Source organism: Urtica dioica, chromosome 1, assembly GCF_054948205.1.
Source record: "Urtica dioica subsp. dioica isolate 48M chromosome 1, U.dioica_male_clone48M_v1_H2, whole genome shotgun sequence".
In the NCBI taxonomy this organism is placed as follows: Eukaryota; Viridiplantae; Streptophyta; class Magnoliopsida; order Rosales; family Urticaceae; genus Urtica; species Urtica dioica.
The window spans coordinates 5,371,816-5,393,018 of NC_142756.1; the positions used below are offsets into that span (position 1 = coordinate 5,371,816).

The window sequence follows — 21,203 nt, forward strand, 5'->3', positions numbered from 1 at the left end:
TTCAAATTTGAGTACCTAGGAAAATTATTTATGAAATAATATAGGAAATAAATACTAATTGATTTTAAAAGTCAACAACGTCAAAATTTGAATGTTTAACCAAAATGAATATAATATAGGAAAAAAAATAAACATTGACTAATTCACCTAATCACATGCGTGTAAAAGTGCCAACATTAATGATAACAAAAAAATATTCAATAGGACTAAAATAAAATAAACTAAAATAAATCATTCAATAGGACGAATAATGTGTATATTTGAAGGATGCCGAATAAATCTTTTTTTTTTTAAATGAAACAGTAGATCATGTGTATTGAATGCAAAATTTGACTGATCAAACGTTGACTACAAGTTTTGTTAGCCAAATTCTAGTAGATGATAATATAGTAATTAACTTCATACATGATTAAGCCACGTCATCATTTTTTGCTAGAATAGAAATTTGGACGAAACGTTGGCTAGATTGCAATATCAACTTTTCAAGTGATTTAACTCGACTAATTTTTCTTTAAAAAATGCAATGTCGCTTACACTATTATCTCTCAATTCATTATTGATAATGATAATTAACTCCTACTAATTGTACGGGTAAAACGGCATTATAGATAACATATATATATTTTTTGTTTATTTGTATGTCCTTTTCTTTCTTTCTTATTTTGATTGGCCTAAAATTCATCTTTGCCTTCTATAATAACCATATAGAGTACGATTGATTGAACAACATACCAAACCCTGAATTAAGTGTTTATTATATTTGAACTGTACTCTGTGTCTTTATGCTACGTACCTCTCTTGCTTACAAAAATGGTTGTGATATATACATATTGGTCCCCTTGCGTGGATATATATATTATACTGAAGATATCACATATAATCTTGCTATATATATATGCCAACCATATCCGAAGAATAGTAAAATAACACAGATAATATTGGGAAGAGACTAGAGAGAAATATATTGCCTACTTTGAGAGATGGCAAGCACTGTTGAGAAAAGTTTCCAAAGAGATGAAGTGTTTCCTGTGAATGGCGGAGAGGGCGAGAAGAGCTACGCGCGTAACTCTACATTGCAGGCAATTTTTTTTTTTTTTGGTTTTTTATTATATAATAAGACGTCTTACTTTAGAGAGAAGAGCTCGGCGCGGAACCTTTTTTTTTTGCATCTATGCCTCATTTCAAATTTGGTTCGAAATCGATGCGACTTTTTAATGCAAAATTATATGTATATGTGAGACATTCCTATGAGAAAAAAATGAAAGGGGTATAAAATCCTACCATCCCTTTTTTTTTAAATAAGGGTAACTAATGTCATTTTTACTATGTTTTTTCCTCTCTCTCTCTTTAGAGATATGTATACGACATATCAATTATGATTAATATTTTAGTGTTGAGCAGAAAATGGGAGTGGATAGTGCAAATGCATTCATAAAAGAGGGGATTCTAGAGAAGCTTGAGATCGATGAAGTCGTTGTCAAGACTTGTTCTGCATTCAACATCGTTGACATGGGCTGTGCCGTGGGACCCAACACCCTCGCTGCCGTCCAAAACGTGATGGATTCCGTGAAGCTCAAACTGCAATCCCAGGGACTACACCACGTCTACGACGCCCTTGAATTTCATGTATTTTTCAACGATCTCGTCTCTAGTGATTTCAACACCGTTTTCAGGTGCGCATACAATAGTAAATGAAGTGTGTATTATTATTATTATTATTATTATTATTATATATATATATATATATATATATATATCAATATATGTTCCACTCGTTGCTGCAGAATAATTAATATATTTTAATCTAGAGAAAGAAATATATAGAGATATGTCCATAAATATTTAGGTTTGAAAAAATGTATTTATAATTTTTTAATACATTTTTATCTTTTTAATGATAAAAAAATCGATACGAATGAACACTATTTGTGTTTAAGGTTCAATCTCTTATTAAAAAAAACTCACAAAACACTGTGCATTGAACAGTGTTTCGTGAGTGTCCCTCTTCCTCTATCTTATATATAATCTATATAAAATATATTGTGATAGTCCTCTTGAATTTATATTTGTAACATTTAATATATGTTCATAGTGTTTAAAATATTGGCAGCACACATATTCCTTCAAATATTGAGCGGTTACCCAAAAATAAGTGTTCTACTTAACTTCCATTTATTAATTTGACAATATTTTTCATAAAAATAATAAAATAAAAATTGACCGTAAATTTAAGAAATACCGACCTAAGGTGATGACTTTTGAATTAGAAAATTGTGGATTACCTTAAGCATCGTTTTTATAGAGCTACAATGAATACTCATATAGTAGTGACCACGAGTTGTGACTCGTGTCTACTAACCATCAAATTTTTTAGATTCTACTAATCGAGATTTAAATAGTAACTAATTGTTTGCCACATTCATAAAAAAAAAATTCAACTTTAAAATGAGAAAAAAAAATATGACGTGATTTATTTTGATTAGAGATAGATAGACACCAAAAATGGAGAGATGATCTGAATTCTAACCAATAACTAGATCTCACCATCCAAACCCTCATCTTCATCCGCCTCATCATTTGTTTTATAGAAGTACTTTTGTAAGCTCTTATACATGGAACTTTAACGATTTCTTTTTGCAACGACATCCTCTTTGGCACAAGACATGTGACAAATTTTGTGTTCTTGTTTACTACTTAAATATATATATATATATATATATATATATATATATATATATATATATATATATATATTTTCCTTTCTAATTATTTGATCTAGCCCCTTCAAATTTGAGAACACTATTTGTCCGAATTAATTCACGCGTGTAGGGTCTAAAATTAAAACATAACTCATGACAATTATTTTTCAGGTCCATCCCCGTCGAGAAGCCCTACTTTGTGGGGGGTGTTCCGGGATCGTTCTACGGGCGATTGTTCCCAAAGTCAAGCCTCAACTTCGTCTACTCGGGCTACTCTCTCCATTGGCTCTCCAAAGTGCCCGAAGGAGTGTCTAACAACACCTCTCCGGCCTTCAACAAAGGGAAGATCTATTGGACTAGCTCTCCAAAGGAAGTCGCGGAAGCTTACAAAGCGCAATTTGAAAGAGATATCGGCGCTTTTTTGAAGGCGAGGGCAATAGAGGTTGTATCTGGCGGCCTCATCGCTTTCTCTATTGTTACCGCTCCGCCCAATTCCAAATGCCTTACGACCACTTTCTTTGAGTTCATGGCCGATGTCCTCTTGGAAATGGCTGCTATGGTGCGTAATAGTGTTTTCCCTTCACTAACCATTATATATATATATATATATATATATATATATATATATATATATATAATATATGGTTATTTCTATTAACCACTACTAAATGAACCCTTAGATGCGAAGTATTAGATGCGACGGTTGTTGCATCTAGATGACTTTTAGATGGGACATTTTGACTTTTAGATTATCAAATAAAAACTATCTAATAAGGGTGATTTAGTAAGGATTAATAATTTCAATCTAAAAATACAGTTGACAGCCAATTTGATTCGATTTCAGATACATCGTGTACACTCATATGTTGAGGAGTTTCAGTTTCTTAGTCATGTTATAGTATAAATTATGAATCCCGGATTGGAAATAATTACACTAATATTTGCATTGTAAATTCGCATATTATCAAAGGGATTAACAAGCGAAGAGAAGGTCGACACGTTCAACTTGCCAGTATACCTTTCAACTCCACCACAACTAGAGGAAATCATAAAGAGAAACCCTGATTTCGTTCTCGAGAGAATGGAACCACTGCATCGTTCAAGGAAGTTCATCAATGATCCCGGCTTTCCGAATCAGATCACGGTGCACTACCGAGCTGGTCTCGAGGGACTCTTCAGCAACCATTTCGGATCGGAGATCATCGATGAGTTCTTTGCTCGCTTCAAGAAGAAGGTCGAGGAGACCACAGTGTTGGGTGACTTGAGCTACAAGCAAGTGATCGAGTCGTTTGTTCTTCTGAAGCGTAAACCCTACTAGCCGTATTCATAAAATGAAAAAGGAATAAATGAATACGATCGTAATAACGCTGATCCGATCAGCAGAATAATAAAATATCACCGTGGGTTGCGTAAGAATATTGCTGCATTATGTTACCGGTGTTGGTGACATGGCAGCTGATGTGGTTCTTTTAATTTCCCGTTTGCTTTTGCTGTTGCTTTATGTAAGTTATCTACGTGTACTGCTTATGTGTAACAGGGTATAAATACTCTATTTGAATTCTGTAAGAATATTGTTGTATTATTATCTCTTGTAAACATGTCTTTGTTTTTTTTTTTTTTTGAAAAACCTGGGAAAACCAGGAAGATAAATTATGGCACTTCCGCCAAGCAAATGTTCATCACTTCTGGGGGAACAGACTCTACCCAGGTGGTACGTTCAACAAAAGCGAGAGATTTTTTTGCCAACATATGGGCTATTACATTACTCTGTCTCGGGAGAAAACAAAAAACAACAGAGGGGAAAGAACGTGCCATATCCAGAGCCTCGTGCACCAGGAGGCCTTCCTCCTTGAGCCAGCGGTTATTCCCGTTTAGCAGCTTCACCGCCATAGCACAGTCGGACTGGACGCTAATTCTAGAGCAGCCCAGGTCTTTGGCAACCCGCAGTCCTTCGATCACGGCAAGGAGTTCCGCCGAAAGAGGTGAGAGAAGACCCGGGGACTGCATAATGAAAGAGCCCACCACCCAGCCTTCCGACGTGCGTAAGATTCCTCCCGCTCCACAGATGCCCATCTCCCGGGATATGGCTGCATCAACGCAGACGGAGATAACTCCCGGTGGTGGGGGAAGCCAACGTACCGGCCGGCTTTGTGGAGCGGCCGTCGGACGCCCAGGGACCGAGGCCTGACGGAACTCGTCGAGGAAGTTCGAGGCCGCATTGATCCTGTCCAGGGGTACCCCTCGTCTTCCGGTATGCAGCTCGTCGTTGCGGGCATTCCAGCAGGCCCACGCTATCGCAACGAACAACTCAAAGTCCGGAGTCGAGAGGCCTTCTTTCATGTGAATGAGAAAAGCGGTGATGTCTCCATGGTAGGCTGTTTTGATCAACTCTCTCCACCCGGTAAGCTTCCACATCTTCGAGCTTACCTTGCATCCCCACACCGCGTGGAAGACCGTTTCCCGCTCAGCCATGCACCTCGAGCACCGGGGGTCCACATCCATTCCTCTGTTTACCAAACTCCCCGCTGTTGGGAGCCAGCCCTTCCCCACCCTCCATAAGAAAACCCGCATCTTCGGGGGGAGCTTAAGCTTCCAAAGCTCGTCCCACCATTTCTCCGTTTCGCGAGGATCCGACGACCCAATTTTTCCCATCGCTTCCCGCGCCACCCGGTAGCCACTCCTCACGGTATATTCGCCATCCTTTGTGAAGTGCCAACAAAGTTCGTCGGGCACCGAGGAGGGAATGCAAGGAATTTTGAGTACTTCCGCGACGTCCTCATCACATAGGACCTCTCGGAGGCGCGGGATATCCCACCCTCCCCCCGGAGCTTTCAGCGCCGCCACCGTCGTTCCTGCCGGAATGAGAGTCGGGTTGCGAACCGAGAAGCCGGAGGTCCTTGGAATCCACCGACCGTACCTGGCATCCACCGAGGCCCCCGAGCCAATCCTCCATCTCGAGCCTTTGAGAACGAGAGACCGGCCCCACATAAGGCCTCTCCATGTGCTTGAAGCGTAATTCATGTTCGTGGTGGAGAGGATATCCGAGTTTGGGAAATAACTCGCTTTGAGAACCCGGGCTGCTAAGGAGGTGGGAAATCTCAACACTCTCCACACTCCCTTGGCTAGCAAAGCTTGGTTGAAACTCTCGAGATTGCGGAACCCCATTCCTCCTTCTTCTTTGCGGGAGCAAAGTTTATCCCAACTTCCCCAATGGGTTTTTCTCTTTTCTTCGGTGCTTCCCCACCAAAAATTGGCCACCATACGATGGAGGTCTTTAACAAGCTTCTTCGGGAGAATGAAGCAACTCATGACGTAGCTAGGAATGGCTTGGATAACGGCTTTAATGATGACTTCCTTTCCGGGGAAAGAGAAAAAGGACCCCTTCCACCCCCGGACCTTGTTCCAAACCCGCTCCCGGATGTAGTTGAAGACGTCTTTGTTGTGAATTGTGATAAGTTTTTGTCGATTTTCGTCGTTGCCTAATCCCGTTACATGTAAAATCTTTACAGAAATCGGAACAATTAATAAAGGTATGACAAAGTCGACAACAAATTTGAACCCGGTGACTTCACATATTCAGCTAGAACTCCAATCTTCATTTGTCCCTGACCTTGATGTATATTTAGAACTCTGTTCTCTGATCCTGAATCATAGTCATATGGTCGATGAGCAAGAACTAGTTGAATTTAGGCTAAAGAGCCTTTGATTTTTCTTAATTATAGTGGTAAACAATAATTCAGAAATGATTGCTACTATTAAATGCTATATAAAACAGCATGGCTTACAAATGTAACATTATTGTTGTTCATCACCGCACTGGCAACTTCTAACTCTAAACTGGTTTGCAAGTCTAACCTTTTGCATTAATATCACCAATGTCTCCTCATCTCAACAGGCTTTCAAGTTCGGAAAAAGCCGAAACGCTCCATCGATCAGAACAATGTTTATTCTTCTCCACGGTGGTCACAAGCCGACATGTCATCTCGAGGAACTCTCGTCCTTCAATTAATTTCCACTCTCTTTCTTGAACAATGAAGTTTTAAGAAATCTCGACCTCGCGAGACTCAACCGGCACCGCCATAGGCGAAGAAGTCTCGTCTAGTGACAGCTTATCAACATCCATCGAGGCTGAAACACTCTTCGGCTGAGCATCGTCGGTTTGATGGGTCACCGGAAACTCCATAGTCGACAGCGGTGTATCGAGGTTAACCGATTCTACATCCATTTCACTTTCTTGAGTTCCTTTATTCACTATGGTGTCAAAAGCAGCGTCGTTTGAAGGAAGATGATCACTTTCCGAGTTACCCACAGCCTTTTCGCCGATATCCGAAACGACGCAGCCTGACACAACCTCGTCGACAGAATGTACAGCTGGCGGGTCGACATCCATGTCCGTGCTTTCACCATGAATCCCATTCCGGCTTGCTCCGGGATCGTTCTGGTCATCGTTTTCCTTACCCGTCTGAGACACACTGTCCTCGTTTCTCTCACTGTTTCTCTCATTTACCGATTGTTCCATAGAGACCAGTGCGTTCATCTGCTTCTGTACTAAAACTGCTAAAGCGACGGCATGGTCACAAATCAAAGAATCTCGGGGCGGGCAATTTAGCATATTGATCAATGCCTTGCGGTACTGAAGCAAGCTTATAGACTGCGTATCCGGGTTTTTCTTCCGCAACGTGCTTATAGCTTTAAGGATATGCTCGCACAGGTTGCCCATTTCAGCCCACTTGCAGTCACAAACACCGAAATGAGAACCTGCGTTACAGACGGCGTATACTCTATCCCCGTCGAGCTGGTCTTTAACTTTTGCGTTCTTGGCGTCCACGACGATATCGGAGTCTGGAATCTCCAAAGCTTTGCGCCAAGAGGTCAACCCGATCGCCCACTCTTCTTTCTTGTATCGTGCAAAGTCGTCCTTGCCCGGGTACTCGTCGAGCCAGAAATGGGAGTGCACTTTGTTATTCAACTTATCAACCAACCAGTCCGTTCTTTGATATAATTTAGGATTCTTCTCGTTCAGCAACTGAAGCTTCAACTGATTGTGGTAAAACTCCACTGCTGCGCAGGTTTCTTGACTGGCAAGAGGAAGACTTTGCAGAGCAGCAATCCAATCCCCTGGCGAAAAAATTAAAAAATTAATTTTTTTTTATTATTATATTGGCATAATTTATAAAGAGTAAAAGCATATATGCTTGAAAGGTTTCGGGCAAACACCAGCTTGCAGTTCTGCACAAAGACAAAAATGCTCACAGATTATTGTGTCGGGACACACGACTAACCTAGTCTAGGATACCAAGTCGCTGTAAGATAATCCAGAAATTCTGCTTCGTCTACAAAGTCTTTCACGAAATTCTCAAATAAGCCCATTGCTCCTTCTCCTTTACAAATGCCGTCCACTATTTGCCCAAGCCGTCTTGATATCTCGACTCGAATCTCATTTCCTACACATTTTTGCATCAAGTGTTTTTGCCACGCGTGACGAAGCCGCCAAAAGCTTAACAATACAGAGCACTGAAACACGTCCCTGAATCAGCGCCAGGAGACAAATTGTTCAGATTATTCAAACCACAGTATTTACAATTACAACTTATATTTAGAACAGATTATTCCTCTATACTTGAGGCTGTCAATGAGGAGTTTAGCAAAGAATACAATACCTGATTGCATGAACATCAGCCAAAGGATCGTCAATAATAAACCCAGCCAACCTCCAAGAAGGATCCTTTGTTAGAACTCGATTATAAAGAGCTCGCATCCACTTATAGGTATCTAAGCTTGAAAATCTCGGAGATATTATCCACGCTACTGGGATGGCCTTCTTGTCAGGGTTGAAAACAAGGATACTGTAAACTGGATACTAGATGAAAAAAAAAAAAATCTTAGTTTAATACGACTCCTCTAAATTCTTTTCATAATTTCTAACGAAATAATAGCATTACATCGACATTCAGAGAGGAACAGACCTTCAACTTGTTGGTTCCGAACCTCGAATCGGAGACTAGAAGGCTGCGATTTCCAAACCGAATCATTTGTTGCAACTGCCACTCCGTCTGGATCCCCAAAGTAAACGGTTCGGAGTCAGAGAAATCCTCGTAGAAGAAGACATTGTTCCGATGGGTTTCGACCCAAACGCCGACGCTGACGGAATCGTCGCGGTCCAGCTCGTGCGTTGACCGCCGGATGCTTCTCTCTTGTCTCCTGACATACCGATGCGTCAGAAGGTCGTCGCGGTTGCACGGCCCGCCTTGTCTCTCCACCGATTCGTTGTGCCTCTGCATTATGGTCTCGACGGAAACGCCGACGTGTAGCAGAGACAGAACTCGGAGACGAAGCTCCTCTGAGATGTACGGAGCGAAAACCGCGCGCGTCCCCGCGGCCTTCTTGTCCTGCGGGCCGTGGCAAGGAACCCCTTTCTTGTCGATGTGCTTGTCCTCGTTGTAGATTACGAGAGCCACCGAGGGCTCGGCAATTAAGCGTTTCACGATAAAGTGACAAGTACATCCTCGCTTGGTGTTTGGGCGACCGGCGTTTTTCTTCTTCTTGGGAACGTAAGTATTCCTACTTGGTCTTATAATGCCACCTTTCCGATGGTCATCGGGGCCGAAGGAGCACCAATATCTGTTCAACATAGAGTATAACTCACGCGATAAGGAGTGTGAAAAAGCCATTTTTAGAATGATATTAAAATGTTATTTGTAGTATTGAGTTTCGGATGAAGTCATGAATCAGCTTGTTTAAAAGGGCTGACAAAGATCAGAGAAATTCGTCGATAATTTTGAGAGACTCGAAGAATGGTTATCTTTTGTGCTTTTTTTTTATTTTATTTTTAAAACCAACCAAACTCCTCGCTGTCTCGGGCCAAATAACCATTATGCTCTACAATACAATATTCCCATCCTAATTTGCTGTGTTGCTAATTCCACTGCAGTCTTAACCAAAGTTATCCAAGATACTTGATCTCGGAATCGGGTTTTATCCGAGCCGCACCATAAAACTAGTCTAGGATTTTGGCATGGTCATGACTCATGACTCATTATAGCTTGTAGCACAGATTGTATGAAGAAGATTATGTACAAGGCCAACATCAACAGACTAATAAGTTGATTCAATTCTCAGTATCAATATATATATATATATATATCAAAATATATATATATATATCAATATATATATATATATATATATATATATATATATATATTCCCTCAAGGGAATAACCTCCCTAGCAAGTATTTTAACCAACAGAAACGTATCCAATCAAACGAGATTGACCAAGAAAAACCCCACTTTCTTCAACACTAAAAGCAAAACAGCGACAGAGTAGAAACAAAACAATAGGAGCGAGATTGTGGAAACTTACAGTATGTACTCGAGAACTCCGTCAACTTTGGGCTTGTAAGGCGTGGTGGATCTCCGCCTCCGCCTAGCTTCCACGTGGAATCTTGTGGGGCAATCTTTTCTGTTGGATTCTCCTCTCACGAAATCAGCCACTCTGGCGAAAGGGATTAGGGCTACTCGGTCTATGTTGTCACGCCAACCTTCAACCTTCGACCACACCATTTCAGCAGAAGAGAACTCCGAACTCGGAGGACTCTGAATTGGAAGCGAAAATATCTCATCCCACCTCGCCATCTACACAATAGTCAAAGACATATATACCGGGTTTTGTAACTATTTACGGCATTGCTTTAGGTATGACACACAAACAAGTCTGAAAAAGAAACATCCAGGTTCTCAGCAACCTTTCTTGGCTAACTAAAAGTACTGTTCCATTACCTAGATAAACATATATAATTGACTTCATGAGTATTTCAGGCACAACTTTAAAAAATGACATAAACCAGTCTGAAAAAGAAAAATCTAGCTTGAGACAATCAAAGACCTTCAGACCTTTTCTTGGTAAGCCAAAAACTACCAAGCATCAGAGCAAGAATATCAGATGAATGAAAATAAGACCTCAATTTCATCTGATCCTTTTTGAAAAAGAAAATCAAAAATCAAAAATCAAAAATCAAAAATCAAAAATCAAAAAATACTATCTCTATTTTCTTTTTCCAACCCCAACATAAACGCAGGACACGAAAAGAAAATGCTGAAAGCTCGATTCTTTTCTTCGCCAATCGCAATATTGGACTCGTAACTGATTTTCCTCTCATCTAACTTTGAAATATAATCGTTTATCTCGTCCACCGGAGATTGCCCTTAATATATATGTTTTTTTTTTATTATTATTCATTTTGAAGAACAAGGAATCCGTACCTCAGGTTAGTCTTCTTCTCCGACTCTAATCCTCACCAACGACAGAGGAAACTCTCGGAGCGGACAAATTCAAGAGGGCCGGCCCGAACTCATCCGGGGCCCTAGGCGAATAAAAATTTTGGGGCCCTTTGATAATAATAAAAAATTAAATAAAAAATAAAAAATTATAATCAAACTCAAACTCAAACTCAAATCCAAGCAGCCAAGTTATACTCAAACTTAAATCCAAGCAGCCAAGCTCACACGCAAATTCTAATTGTCCTGTGTATACTCAAACTCAAATCCAAGCAGCCAGGCCAAGTTCATATACATTCAAATCCCTAATTTTCACATAAATCCAACCAGAGAGAAGGATCAACCATAGAGAAGGATCAGCCAGAGATAAAATAAAAGTACCGGATATATGATCAACATTCAACAGTATAAATATTTTCTACATTGTCCTGCTGTAAAACTTGTATGTACAAAATTACCGTAGAATTGTCTAAGCTTGTAATTGTCCTGTTGTAAAGCTTGTATGTTTTTTTTTTCTTTCTATACTACGTCTTTGAAACAGGGTTTACCTGGAGAGAGTGGAGACGAGTTGTGGGCCTCTGCAATTCAAATTCCCTAATGTCTGTTGCTTCTCAATTAAAGCACTGCAATTTTAAACATTTAACTCTTAACCAAATCGGCTCACCAAGTAAATAAATATCAGAAAGAGTGAGAGAGACTATGAAGTAATATGCTTAGGTGTTGCTTCCCTAATGTCTATTGCTTCCCTAATGTCTGTTTTATTACGCTCTCTTTATTCTCATTATAAACAGAAGTGCCCTGACAGAAGTTTATTATGCAGAGCCACTGATGAAGATAGAAAGGTATATAAAGTGTAATGTTTGCTCTGCTAATTCTGTTACATATTATTTATCCCTTTCAATATTTAGTAATAAACTATTGATCTTTTCTCGACTATTGACGCGATATACGTGATCCAATCGCATACTGCAGACATATATGATATATTGTTTATTTAGGCGTTTTCATTGCAGACATGTGGACAGTCTTTCTGGTGTGCAATCGCAGACTGATGGAGAGTACTCACCAGAGTCTCATCACCTAAATTCAAATCCTGAAATCCTAATTTTCAATTCATGAAATCCCTAATTTTCAAATCCATTCTCAATATTTCAAACCCCTAATTTTCCTCACCTTGATTTAGTAGGGCTCGGTCGCCGGTCGGACTCGGACGCTCGGTGCTCCGGAGTGCGGTGCTCACTTCACTTGACGCGCGCGCGGAGGAGATGGCGCGGAGGAGAGGTTCGTTTGGGTCGCGCGGAGGCGGAGGAGATGGATGGGGCGTTTGTTTGGGTCGCGCGGAGCCGGAGGAGATGGCGCGTTCGTTCGGGTCGCACGGAGATGGCGCGTTCGGCGTGAGTTTGGGTCGCGCGGAGGCGGAGTGAGAGGGTCGTTTGGGTCGCGCCGCGAGGAGTGAGAGACTCGTTCGTTTGCCGTCGCGGAGGAGGAGAGGCTCGATTAAATACATAATTTTTTTTTTGGGGCCCTTCCAAATTCGGGGCCCTAGCTTTTAGAATTAATTTTTTTTTTTTATGTACTAGTATGATTATCAGGTTTAAAAATGCATTTAAATGTTTGTAGCATGTTTGTGTTTTTATTTATTTATAAAATTGTTAAATTATCAAATGAAACAAAAAAATTTACTAATAAATTTTCGATGTATCTGTAAAAACTCTAATTATCATTATCTAACCTAGACTTAATAAAAAAGTAAACAACTTTGAATTTTCATAGTAAATTTGTTTTAGTTAAAAACAAGTTGCCATGTGATAAATTATTTGCATCATTTTTTTTTAAATTGCAGGAATTTTTTCATTAGAAATAAAGTAAAATAACATCTTAGTACAAGACACGCTACAAATATAGATTGAAGTGAATCTAAGACTAAGTAAAAATGATCATTCATCTTGTGCATACTTTCAACATGTGCAAGAACAATGAGCACATTAAAAATCGAGCACACATAAGGCTATTTCAAAATACTCAAAATAGTTAATGGATAGATCCAATCAACCGGAGTACAATCATCATAAAAAATAGGAAATATGATTATTCGGTCTATATAGATAAATATACCTAACAGAAAATTCACACTGGAATAGTGGATGACGGCTAATCCGTCTCCAATCCCTAAAAAAACAAAACACATCAACAATATAAATGTTCACAGACTCCAAACCGATGGAAAAAAAAATGAAATCTTGTCACATGATAGACACCATCATAACCCACCACAGAGACGACGATAGCACGAAGACTACGAGAAATCAGCGTCCTTGAAAGCTCTACCCACACTAAACGTAGATTGACCCCAGACCTACAGATCTGAGATGACCACTAACGAAAGAAACACTGAAAAACGTTCCACCATGGGTCTCGACACCATCACAACACTGATCTCAACGCAGCCCGTCGGGGGCCGATGAAGAACAACGCAACACCGCCGTCGTCGAAGCACCATTGTCGTACGCCACACCACCATCACCAGGAGTGGAACGCCGCACTACCACGGCCAATGCCCAGCGTCGCAACACCACACCATAACCGTCGACGTGCATCGCTGCACCACCACCAACGTGGCACGCTGCCTTGCTATCACCGGTGACCAACATCGTAGCACCATGGCTGAGGACACGCGCTTGTCAACCGACCCTAACACGCCTGATCGAACTGTCGCTGCACTTTGTCGTAAAGTTTTGCATTCCTAATCTTTTGCTTGCCACGCATTATTATTTTATTTTCCCTCCCTCAAAGCCGGAGGTGCGACGACGAGCGGCCACAGCCACCACAGCCTGCACCAGCCCCGGTGGAAGAGATGGTGGCACTTCTTTTTTTCTTTTAAAATCCCTACAGAGATAGCCAGAGGAGAGAGAAATCTTCCTCTTATTTTTAATTATCAGCAACATTGATGTAAATGATGTTTTATTGTTGAGAATATTCATATTAGATATTCCACCTTGATCATCAAGGATAGAGATCAAAACTAGACGGATGTTTTTTTTTTAGACTCCTCTGTGAGAAGCGCTCTATCTGAGTGAGACTACTGTGGGTAGATGATGGAGGATCCGAACACAGCCATGGAAGAGCTGACAAGACAGACCAACTTGCTTGGTGTAGAGGACGAGGATGATGACTGGGAGATGCAAGAAGAGTCGGCATCGTCATTGGCAGAGGAGGGAATCCTTGGGAGGCTAGTGCTGAAGAAGCCACTCCGACGACAGGCTCTGGGAGCCTTCCTAGAGGGGTTGTGGAGTCTGTCCAAGGGATGGCGTCTGAAAGTACTTGAAGCCGATGAACAGGAGATCTACTTCCAGCTCTGGTGCAACAAGAAAGAGGAAAGCTTTTATGTCATTTCCCGGGACCCGTGGTGCTTTGCTCAAGGCACTATATTGGTTAGGAAATGGCCAATATCGGGGAACTGGAAAAATGAGAAGATGGACGAGCTTCTCTTATGGGTACACGCGGTCGGAATGCCACCTGCAATGGTCACTCAGAAGAATGCGTTGAAAGTCGTCGCCACGGTGGGGAGGGTTATTGACCTTAAACTGGCCAAGCCCAAGGAGGCCATTTTCAACAACTTCTTTAGATTCAGAGCTGATGTGCCTCTGAATGGTCGGTTGAGCCCAGGGCGCTTCGTGCCTTGTAACGGGAAGAAGGTCTGGGTAGAGTTCCAGTTTGAGAGATTGCCACCCATTTACTTCAACTGTGGAGCGATTACGCATGAGAAACGTGGATGTCAAACCCAACCATTCATGGTCCAAGGTGAAGATAGTCAAATGGTGAAAGCTTTTGGGCCTTGGTTCAAATCCGATAAAAAGAGACCAGGGGAGTTTTTATCACCGGCTAGAGGCGTGAACACCACAGACCAGAAGGAAAAAAAAACAGGCGCTGCCGATCAGCCCCATGGCGGTGGAATCTGAAAGAAGGGAGCCAAAGAGACCGGACGGAGGACTTGGGGAGGAGTGCAGCCGTGCGTGGTTTGAAGCGAGTCCCGAGGAAAGCAATGATGAGAAAACTAAGCCCCAATCGACAACATCCGAGGTTACAAATTCCCAGACTTGCCCCAACATAATTTTGCACATGTCCCCGAACAAAAACAAGACAACGCAGATAAATGAGGAGGCTGGAATTAATACTTTTACTAGTAGCCAACCCACAAACCCCCGGTCCAAACACGGCCCAACTCCCATGCTCATAACAAATAATCCAATCTTTGTTAATGGGCCTGAGACCACAACAACTGAGTTAGACCCACAACAGTTGAATACCCAGATTAGTTCTCTGGCGCAGAAGAGGACATCTTCGTTGACGAAGCAAAATAAATTGGCGAGCTTCAACCTTGGCAGGGTAGCGTCGAATTCCAAGAAAATTGCTGGAGCGAAAGGTGGGCACCGTTCTTTGCTCAAGGTTTTCGCCCGAGCAGCCAAGAAGCAAACTAAGCAAACTCCACTGATTTCCTCCTCTGATGAATTGGCTGGGGCACAGACGGAGGGGATTCACGCAGCAGTCCCGGCAAACAAACCTCCGGCCATGGATTTTTCAGCCCCGTCTGATGATCCCATGGCCCCCCCGAATTTGGAAGCGGCGAGCCTTGAGGAGCAAGGCCGCCGAGCCCAATGTTAGGCATTCTGTGGAACGTCCAAGGGATTGGCAACCCTTGGACGAGGAAACTACTCTCCGATTATGTGTCGAGGTACTCGCCGGGTTTTATTTTTCTATCTGAGACTAAAGCTACTCGGTCTCAAATAGAAAAATTGAAATTTTCTATTGGATACTCTAACGGGGTTGTAATGGAGAGACGAGGTCTGAGCGGTGGTCTTGCTCTAATTTGGAAAGAGTTCTGTGATATCAGGATCAGGGGGTTGTCTACGGGCCACATAGATGCTATGATAACAGAGGAGGAGGGAAAAAGATGACGTTTCATTGGGTTTTATGGAAACCCCGAAACCCATTTGAGACACCACTCTTGGGACCTCATCAGAAAATTAATTAGCCAGAATACGGGGCCGTGCATATTGGGAGGTGACTTCAACGAACTCTTGCATGATCACGAGAAAAAAATAGGGGGAGCTAGACCTCGGAAACAAATCGAGGACTTCAGACAGATGGTCAATGACTGCGATCTCCAGGACCTTGGCTACTCCGGATCAGACTTCACGTGGCTGAGGAAATCAGGGAATGAGCACACATGGGAGAGGTTGGACCGGTGCCTGGCCAGCTTCGATTGGATGACGGAGTGGCCTATGGCTCAAGTCACCCACCTTCCTTTCCGGGGTTCGGACCATAGACCCCTCCTGCTGGATCCCACGGGATATGAAAGCTCGGAGGGATGTCATCGAAAATCCTATAAACTATTTAGGTACGATGACGCGTGGAGTGATGAACCGGAATGCCGAGACTTGATACGAGCTGCATGGGAGGGGGATGGGAACCGGCCAACTCTCATGAGGCTTGACAGCTGCCGAAAACAACTGAGGAACTGGGGACGAGGGAGACTGTCCGAGCTCCGACAACGCATTAGCCGCCAAAAAGCGGTCCTTGAAAAACTGACCGATGACATGTCTCAGGCCCCGGCGGAGGCTATACGGAGGGAGGAAAGGCAGCTCGAAGCCCTTATGGGCAAAGAAGAGAGGTACTGGAGACAGAGAAGTAGAGCTCTTTGGCTACGGGACGGTGACCGGAACACGATATATTTCCACCGTAAAGCGACACAAAGACAGGAAAAAAATAGCATCAAAGGTTTGCTAGACAACGACGGTGGCTGGAAGACGGACATCGATGGAATGACAAAGGTAATTACTGATTATTTCTCGGATCTCTTCTCGGCCTCGGATGTCTCGACGGCTCAGTACTCCGTTGTCCTGGAGTGTATTGAACCTAAACTCACGGAAACGGAAAATAGAACTCTTGACTTACCATTCACGGAGAGGGACGTAAAGGCAGCAGTTTTCGGAATGGAACCTCTCAAGGCCCCGGGGAAAGACGGGTTTCCGGTGGCATTTTACCATAAATTTTGGGGAATTGTGGGCAACGAAGTGACGAAAACATGCCTCAAAATTCTCAACTCGGATCAGCCGATAAAAGAGTTAAACGAGACGGTCATTGTGCTATTCCCGAAGAAAAAGAACCCGAGGACTGTGCAAAACTTTCGTCCAATCAGTCTGTGTAACGTCCTTTATAAAATTATCTCTAAATGCTTCACAGATAGATTGAAGGAGGTAATGCCGCTGATCATATCGCCTAGCTAAAACGCCTTCGTAAAAGGACGACAGATCGGTGACAATGTGGTGATCGGGTTCGAAGGACTCCACACTTTGAAGAGGAATCTTTTTGGGAACGGTAACCATGCAGCTCTGAAACTTGACATGGCAAAAGCATATGATTGGGTCGAATGGGGATTCATTGCAGCCGTGATGAGAAAAATGGGGTTTTGTGAAAGATGGGTCGCCAAAGTGATGAAATGCATAACTTCGGTTCGATTCACCTTCTCGCTGAACAACTGCCTAGTCAGCTCGGTCATACCACAACGGGGTATCCGTCATGGCGACCCGCTCTCCCCGTTCCTTTTTCTTCTATGTTCGGAAGGTCTCTCTGGTCTCCTAAACAAAAAAGAAGAGGACGGGGAAATAGAGGGGATCAGATTTGGGAATCCGGGCATACGGGTGTCCCACCTCCTTTTCTCGGACGATAGTATGTTGTTCTTCAAGGCCGACGAGGATAGCATGCGGAACATAAGAGGCTGTCTATCCAACTACGAAGCCGCCTCGGGCCAAAAGGTGAACTACGATAAATCTAGCATTACTTTCGGCTCTCAAGTGGATGAAGAAAAACAACGAGAACTTGCTGCAATCCTGGGTGTCCAAGTAGCCGAGAACTTGGATCATTACCTCGGCCTCCCAACCTTCTCAAGCCGCCGCAGAGTTGAGCTGTTCACCTTCGTCCTCGACAAAGTGTGGAATAAAATAAAGAGCTGGAAGTGTGGCCTCTTTTCACAAGCCGGGAAATAAGTTCTTCTTAAGGCGATAGTGCAAGCCATCCCGAGCCACGCCATGAGCTGCTTCCATCTACCTAAGAGTCTCATCACCAAATTGCATAAGCTCATGAATGGCTTCTGGTGGGGCAGCAACAAAGAGAAGAAGAAAATCCATTGGGCTAAGTGGGAGACGCTTTGTAGACACAAATCTAAAGGCGGGCTCGGCTTCCGAAACCTCGAAGACTTTAACCAAGCATTCCTCGCGAAAAAGCTTGGGATATCATCCGATATCCGGAACGTCTGGTTAATCAAGTCCTCAAGGTATGTTACTTTCCCGAGACTGAATTTTTGGAGGCTAACGAGGGGACAAATAGCTCCCAAGTGTGGAAAGGAATTCTTTGGGGCAGGAAACTCATTGAACGGGGCTCGCGATGGCGCATCGGAGATGGAGAGCAGGTAGACATCCTCGGTGACCGATGGATCCCGAGACCGAGGTTATTCAGCCTGATCGAACCCCCTCTCATCCCGTGTGTGATGAGGGTCGCCGAGTTGAAGAATTACAACGGAGGCTGGAACGAAGACTTGGTAAAGGCGATGTTTAGCCTGGATGATGCGGACGTAATCCTTTCAATTCCCACTTGCAGCATTCCTGTCCCGGATAAGCTCATGTGGCACTACTCGAGAGATGGCGAATACTCTGTGAAGAGCGGATATCGGGTGGCCCAAGATTGGAGAGAAGAAGCGAGTGGCTCAGACTCCAAAACTAGTGACTCTTGGTGGCGTGTGCTCTGGGCCTTAAGTCTCCCCCCAAAAATCAAGATGTTTATTTGGAAACTCAGTAACTCATGGCTGTCGACGAACTCGATACTCCATAGACGTAAAATCAACAGTACAGACGGTTGCCCAAGATGTGGCCGGGCCGCTGAGACTATAGTCCATGCGATCTGGGGCTGCCGAGAAGCGAGGATGATGTGGAAGGCAGCGGCGGTGAATCAAAGACTTATCCCGGAAGACACTGAAGACCTCGTAGGTGGACTGGATAGAGTGGCAAATGAGATGACACCGGCAGAGCTGGAGTGGTTCCTGATGCTCTCGTGGCAGAGTTGGAACTCTCGTAATGATTGGGCTATGCAAGGAATCAAACGAAGGCACGAGACTGTACTGGAATGGACAGCCCAATACTTCCAGGACACCAGACCTCCGCCCAAACGGACCAGTGACAAGATGACTGGTTTGGCAGAACCGGTACGTTGGCCTCCTCCGGAAAGAAACTGGAATGCGATCTCGGTGGATGCTGCTGTTGACTCAGACACCGGGAGGACAAGAGCAGGCTGCGCTGTACGAGATCACAAGGGACACCTTAAGGTGGCGGCCATCTCCTCCTCGCAGCAGCGGCTAACACCTTCGGAGGCTGAAGCGCGGGCAATTTTGCAAGGTCTGAAGGTCGCAGCATCCTTCCATATCCGGAACGTAGTTATTCAGTCCGACAGCCAAAGCGTCATAAACCAATTACAACGAGTCGAGCTGCCAGTGACGGAACTTGGTCTACTTCTCGAAGAAATTAAGTGTCTTGGGGAAAGCTTTGACAAGATTCAATTTTCTTATATTAGCCGGGATTGTAATAGGGTAGCACATAAGCTTGCTAGATACTCTTTACAATTTATTACTGATGTATTATGGGAAGAGGAAGCACCTCCATGGCTGTATGATGATGTTTTGGTTGATATGGCCTAATAAGAGTTTAGTCTGTTTCTTCAAAAAAAAAAAAAAAAAAAAAACTAGACGGATGTACATGGCTCAATACATCTATCATGTATCCAATCTAGGAACAATGATTGAGTATGCGTCGACCCTCCTAGCCAAGAGATATGATTAGGTGTGAATCTCAATTAGTCGCGTATCACTCGATATTCATAAGAAGGTCAACAACCAACATGTCGACGATGAAAAACTTTAATTATCTTTATTCACATATATAATAAATTAGTAACAATTGGAACCATCAAACCTTTAGTGTTTGTAGTTGCATTTTTTCGAGGTTTCATGGCATCAATTGACAATATATTAATTATAAATAGTTATGACAATACCTGATCTTCGGATATGCACACTCTCATCTTTATCGATTATAATTTATGTATATACAAGGCTCGTAATATTCAATTGTTGACATGCAAAATAGCTCAAAATAGTCTCATCTAATTCGTGACGAAAAATGAGTCGATTTGAATTTATAGAGATGAGCATCAGAATTCCGTAACGAGATTAAATCTTACCCAAAATTGAGAACACGTGAAATAAACGAAATAATACAATTTAAATAGACCAAAATTGGCTCTGGACCTTTTATTGAATTAATATAGCGAAAACAATAATGAACCAATTGAATAACGAATGAAATGTAGAACAACACGATCCAAGCAAGCTCAAGAGCATAATAATTGTAAGAATTGACATACTGAATGTAACGTACATAAATATGCTCCTAAATCCTGTATTTACAATTGTAGGAGACGATAACAAGCTTCGAATCTTCAGGGCCACGTCATGCGTAAGAATCAGACCTCATTGCTCAACTAGGGGCCACGTTTCACTTCTGACCCGATCTTGACCAAACTGGGGAGCCTCACTTGTTAAACGGTATGCATCTTCCGAGTCTTCAGGAAAGCTGTTTCAAAGAGTGCGTCGTTAAGCGAGCTGACCTTCGTCAATGTGAGATCGTGGAGTGCGGGTGGGAGCTGATTTTTGCCATGTTGAGCTCGATTGAGTATCGTTTCGAGACATCTAACTTACTCTGAATCAATGTCCAACTCGATACTTTATACGGGTTTATACTCCGAACTTCAATATTATTCTTTGGGCATGGACCAAACTAACCTAATTTGAGCCCAAACAATAAATATTAATAGATGACGAACTAACATTCTATAAGTACCTCATATGTTTTTATTTTTAAATAGTTTTGTCTATTTTTAATGAAACTGTAGTCTACTCAAATAAACATTGTAAAAGATGAAAATAAAAGTATAATAAAAATGTACACATCAACTAAAAAAATTATTTTAAAAAATATCTATTTGTTTTAAGCGTTTACATATTTTTGAATTGTTTTTTAAAACGAGCTCACGAGTAATTTTCACAAACAACATCGAAAACCATAATTAAATCCTTATACCCTCTCGATAGTATGTTATTATATACAATAATAAATAGAT

General features: G+C 42.4%; 2 protein-coding genes across 5 annotated transcripts; one reads left to right on the forward strand and one right to left on the reverse strand.

Moving 5' to 3' along the window:
* Window positions 1-886: 886 nt before the first annotated feature.
* On the forward strand, window positions 887-4,281 carry LOC149406698 (loganic acid O-methyltransferase-like). Its single transcript, XM_089626034.1, has 4 exons — window positions 887-1,079; window positions 1,402-1,673; window positions 2,871-3,258; window positions 3,670-4,281. Exons 1-4 carry the CDS (start codon window positions 981-983, stop codon window positions 4,015-4,017), a joined length of 1,107 nt encoding a protein of 368 aa, XP_089482160.1. The 5' UTR covers window positions 887-980; the 3' UTR covers window positions 4,018-4,281.
* Window positions 4,282-6,134: 1,853 nt separating this feature from the next.
* Window positions 6,135-12,507, reverse strand: LOC149406699 (uncharacterized). Of its 4 annotated transcripts, XR_016295998.1 has the most exons (9): window positions 12,150-12,507; window positions 11,525-11,599; window positions 10,962-11,087; window positions 10,063-10,334; window positions 8,666-9,320; window positions 8,360-8,559; window positions 7,982-8,226; window positions 6,555-7,817; window positions 6,135-6,342 (listed from the first exon to the last, which is right to left on the reverse strand). XR_016295998.1 is itself a non-coding variant. In XM_089608286.1 (8 exons), the coding sequence occupies exons 4-8, from the start codon at window positions 10,332-10,334 to the stop codon at window positions 6,739-6,741; spliced, it is 2,451 nt and encodes an 816-aa protein (XP_089464412.1). In that variant the 5' UTR covers window positions 10,962-11,087; window positions 11,525-11,599; window positions 12,150-12,507; the 3' UTR covers window positions 6,377-6,738. The 4 variants fall into 4 exon arrangements, 3 of the variants coding, with proteins under 3 accessions (XP_089464412.1, XP_089464418.1, XP_089464422.1); XM_089608286.1 differs by lacking the exon at window positions 6,135-6,342 and having other exon boundaries at window positions 6,377-7,817; XM_089608292.1 differs by lacking the exon at window positions 6,135-6,342 and having other exon boundaries at window positions 6,377-7,817; window positions 10,962-11,281.
* Window positions 12,508-21,203: the final 8,696 nt, after the last annotated feature.